Here is a 5,000-nt window from a genome sequence, read left to right as displayed (position 1 = left end):
ATTATTTGCTCTATCACTTCGTCTACTAGCTGTGGGAGTAAGGCTTGAATTACTAGTATGGTAGTCTGGGAGCTTGTGTGTGTGTGTGTGTGTGTGTTTGTGTGTATTTGTGTGTGTGTGTGTGTGTGTATTTTTTTTTTTTTTTTTTTGTGTGTGTGTGTGTGTTTGTGTGTTTGTGTGTGTTTGTGTGTGTGTGTGTGTGTGTGTGTGTGTGTGTGTGTGTGTGTGTGTGTGTGTGTGTGTGTGTGTGTGTGTGTGTGTGTACATATAATCACAAAGTAAAACATACATCTAAATGAAAAGTCATGAAGGAAGAATAAGGTAACTAGAAAGAACGAAGATAAAAGAAAAATAAAGAATGGAGAATAAGGTAACTAGAAAGAACGAAGTTAGAAAAAAAGAAAGAATGGAGAAGAATCTCACGTTTCGAAAAAGAGGAATATAAAGAGAAAATGAAGGAAAGACTCACCACTTGCGCTCCTATGATGTTTTTCGTGACCCCGACGAGGAACATGTAGCCGTGACCCCACACAACCCAGGTCATGGACAGCACTCTGGCAAGGAGTAGCAGTACGTGAGTGGGAAAAAAATAAGCACATTTCTCAGTTAGTATTATTTTTTTATTTGCATGTTAGTACTGATATTTTTGCTTGTATTGTATACCTGCTCGTTTCTGTCTCTGTCTCTTTCTCTTTCTCTCTGTCTCTCTCTCCCTCCCTGTCCCTGTCCCTGTCCCTGTCCTTTTCTCCCTCTCTCCCTCTCTCCCTCTTCCTCCCTTTCCCTCTCCCTCTCTCTCTCTCTCCCTGTCCCTGTCCTCTCCCTCCCTGTTCATGTTCCTCTCCCTCTCCTTCTCTCTCTCTCTCTCTCTCTCTCTCTCTCTCTCTCTCTCTCTCTCTCTCTCTTTCTCTCTCAATCTCTTTCCTTCTCCCTCTCCCTCTCTCTCTCTCTCTCTCTCTCTCTCTCTCTCTCTCTCTCTCTCTCTCTCTCTCTCTCTCTCTCTCTCTCTCTCTCCTTCTCCCTCTCTCTCTCCTTCTCCCTCTCCCTATCTTTCGTCCTCTCCCTCTCCTTCCTCTCCCTCTCCCTCTCCCCTCCTCCCCTAACACACGCACTCACCTCAGACCATGTAAGCAGGAAATAACTGCCGGATTCTCCTTGGTGTTGATGTGGAAAATTTTGTTGAAGTTGGAGTAAGCGGAAAAGACTAGCAGGTACTTCAGAGGGCCTGTGGAGAACCAGGTGCTTTAGTGCATTTCATTTTCTTTTTGCTATAGATGGTTAATGCTCGACGTGTGTGCTTTCCTTTAAGTGCAGGTGGTTTGGTATATGACCAGTTTGTTTTTTCCTATCAAAAGGCAGTTGGTGCTCGACTTAGTTGCCAACGTAATTGCTTGGGTGTTTGAGATGTAAGAATTCCCAATATAGTCGTACAGGTTGGCTAGTATAAGATCTGTATGACAGCCCCAAGTACAAATAGCTAGTACGTGATCTATTTGATTACCCTATAAATGATTAAGGATCAACCTGCTTGGCTTTCCAATCTACGGGTGGCCAGTACATCACCTGTAAGAATTCCCTTCTACAGGTAGTATTGGACTTAATCGACTTCCCAATCTACAGGCAGTTAGGGCAAGACCTGTGCCACGACCTTTCTCAACAGGTAGTTATTACATGACTCTTTTTTTTTTCGAGTGGTTACCGTTAGACTAGTTTGACTTACCATTCTGTCAAGTGAGGTTTCTTGTTCTTTTCAGAATTGGTTTAATTTCCCTTCAATGCTCTGCTTGTATCGTTAATACTTATCATTATCGTTCTCGTTTTTATCACCTTGATTATCGTGATCATTATCATCATTATCACTATCATTATTGATATCATCCTTATTACTAAAGTATTACTATTATTATTATCATCTTATTACCATCCTTAGTATTGTAAGTATCATTGTTATTATTATTATTACCATTATTAATATTAACAGTATTACTAATATCATCATTACTAAAATTACTGTTCTTACTCTTAATAAGATTATTACCATTATCGTTATTATTATTATTGGTATTTTTATCATTTTTATATTATCATTATTATCAATTATATTTTCATTTTTATTTTAATTACTTCTATCAGTATAATAATCATCGTAATTACCGTCATTATTATCATCAATATTATCATCATTACTATTTCTATTATCATAATCATTGCCATCATTATTATGAACATCATCATCATCAGTTATAGAAGAAAGCCTACGAGTTATAGTCCCAATAGTAGCATCACTATCATCACTTTCATTACCATCAACTAAACCTATCATCATTACCATTATCACCATCATTTTCCATTTTACGGTTACTCAAATTACCTCTTTACTCTTACGTCTGACTCACCCTTCCGCAGGTGCTGTGAATCAGTCTGACTCATGATGAATTCGGCAAGAGCTCCGGCCAGCAGCAGCGCCCCCAGTATCGAGATCACCACACTATGGATAGAAGGGAGACGTGAAAGAAATGAAGAGAAGAGAAGAGAGAGAGAGATAGAGAGAGAGAGAGAGAGAGAGAGAGAGAGAGAGAGAGAGAGAGAGAGAGAGAGAGAGAGAGAGAGAGAGAGAGACAGAGATAGAGAGAGAGAAAGAGAGATACCTACATACATATATATATATATATATATATATATATATATATATATATATACATGTACATATATATATGTATATATATATATGAATATATATATATGTATATATATATATATATATATATATATATATATATATATATATGTATGTACATGTGTTTGTGTGTGTGTATATATATATCTATCTATATATATACATATATACATATATATATAAATATATTCATATATATACATGTACACACACACACACACACACACACACACACACATATATATATATACACACATACATACATGTGTTTGTGTGTATATATATATATATAAATATATATATATATGTGTGTGTGTGTGTGTGTGTGTGTATGTGTATATATACACACATACATACATACATATACATATATATACATACACATACATGTGTTTGTGTGTATATATATATATAAATATATATATATATATATATATGTGTGTGTGAGTGTGTGTGTGTGTGTGTGTGTGTGTGTGTGTGTGTGTGTGTGTGTGTGTGTGTGTGTGTGTGTGTGTGTGTGTGTGCGCATGTATGTATATATATAGACACATACATACATACATATACACACACACACATATATATATATATATATATATATATATACATATACATATACATATACATATACATACACACACATATGGACTAGGTCAAGAAAAATGTCTTTACAAGTGTAATATTTCTGCTGTTACTTTCGTTAACATAAGGAAATATATATGTATTTATGTGTGTGTGTCTTTATGTGTGCTTATGTGTATGTGTGTGTGTGTGTGTGTGTGTGTGTGTGTGTGTGTGTGTGTGTGTGTGTGTGTGTGTGTGTGTGCGTGCGCGCGCGCGAGTATGAGTGTGTCCATAAATGCAACGATACACACATGTGAGCGAGTGTGAATGTGTGTCCATAAAGGCAAAGACACACACATGAATCATACATACAAACGTACGTACGCGCCAACTTACATATATGCAATATCTCCAGCGTCGAATTCAGTGACATCATCTTCAGCTTTGCAATCCACGTGCCTGACTTCCTTCCCAGCTAGACTTAGGCGTTCCATCAGACTGGCCTTGGGGAGGGGGGGGGGGTAAAAGGGTTAATAATAATAATAATAATAATAATAATAATAATAATAATAATAATCTATACTGACTGTGAAACGTCTGTGAATTAATGGAAATGATTTTTTTTCTTTCCTTTTTTGATGTGTGATTTACTGCGTTTTTGCTTATGTTTCTCTTACTTTTTTTTTTCTTTTAGCCTCTTCTCTCCCATTCCTTAGTTTTTCATTTTCGTTTTCTCTTTCCTTCTTTCTCATTCCTTTTACTATTTTTTTTTTTTTGCTCTTTTTTTATTCCTTTGACTTCCCTCTTATCTCATTCCCCTTTTTTAACCTCCGCCTTCCCCTCAATTTCCTCTCTTCCCTTTCCCCATGAGCTCTTTTTTTTCTTCACCTCCCCCTCCCATCTCCTATTTTCATCGCCATCTCTTCTCTTTCCCATCCTCTCCTCCCCTCATCTTCCCTCTTCCTTCTGGCTTCCCCTCTCCTCTCGTCTTTCTTATCTCTTCATTCATCCTATGTTCTCATTTTCCCTTCCTCTCGTCTCTATATCTTAACTTTATCTGTTTGTATGGCCTCTACTCACCTCCACACCTTCCGTTCCCTTCCCTTCTTCCATTGTTACTTTCTCTTCCCCTCACCTTTGCATTCTTCCCTTCCCCTATCCTACCCTTCCATCCCCTTCGCACCCATCACATCCTCCCCGTCCCCTCCCCTCACCACCCCATCCTTCCCGTCCCCTCCCCTCACCACCCCATCCTCCCCGTCCCCTCCCTTCACCACCCCATCCTCCCCGTCCCCTCCCCTCACCACCCCATCCTCCCCTTCCCCTCCCCTCACCACCCCATCCTCCCCGTCCCCTCCCCTCACCACCCCATCCTCCCCTTCCCCTCCCCTCACCACCCCATCCTTCCCGTCCCCTCCCCTCACCACCCCATCCTCCCCGTCCCCTCCCTTCACCACCCCATCCTCCCCGTCCCCTCCCCTCACCACCCCATCCTCCCCTTCCCCTCCCCTCACCACCCCCTCCTCCCCTACCCCTCCCCTCACCACCCCATCCTCCCCGTCCCCTCCCCTTCCCCTTCCCTCACCACCCCATCCTCCCCGTCCCCTCCCCTCACCCCGCCCCATCCTCCCCGTCCCCTCCCCTCACCGCCCCATCCTCCCCGTCCCCTCCCCTCACCGCCCCATCCTCCCCTTCCCCTCCCCGCCCCCTCCCCTCACCGCCCCATCTTCCCCTTCCCCTCTCCTCACCACCCCATCCTCCC

General features: G+C 41.3%; 1 protein-coding gene across 1 annotated transcript in view; it reads right to left on the bottom strand.

The window, feature by feature from the left end:
• Positions 1-5,000, bottom strand: part of LOC125047617 (nose resistant to fluoxetine protein 6-like) — a 21,602-nt gene that overhangs the window by 9,702 nt on the left and 6,900 nt on the right. The window contains exons 5-9 of the mRNA XM_047645908.1: positions 3,635-3,741; positions 2,394-2,485; positions 1,114-1,222; positions 470-554; positions 1-29 (exon numbers count right to left, since the gene is read on the bottom strand). The exon at positions 1-29 is cut by the window's left edge and continues 132 nt beyond it. Of these exons, the coding sequence (XP_047501864.1) occupies positions 1-29; positions 470-554; positions 1,114-1,222; positions 2,394-2,485; positions 3,635-3,741 (422 nt within the window). The remainder of the gene's footprint in view (positions 30-469; positions 555-1,113; positions 1,223-2,393; positions 2,486-3,634; positions 3,742-5,000) is intronic.

This window comes from Penaeus chinensis, chromosome 41 (assembly GCF_019202785.1).
Source record: "Penaeus chinensis breed Huanghai No. 1 chromosome 41, ASM1920278v2, whole genome shotgun sequence".
In the NCBI taxonomy this organism is placed as follows: Eukaryota; Metazoa; Arthropoda; class Malacostraca; order Decapoda; family Penaeidae; genus Penaeus; species Penaeus chinensis.
Note: the sequence above shows the minus strand (reverse complement) of the source record. Positions and strands in the feature narration are given on the sequence as shown.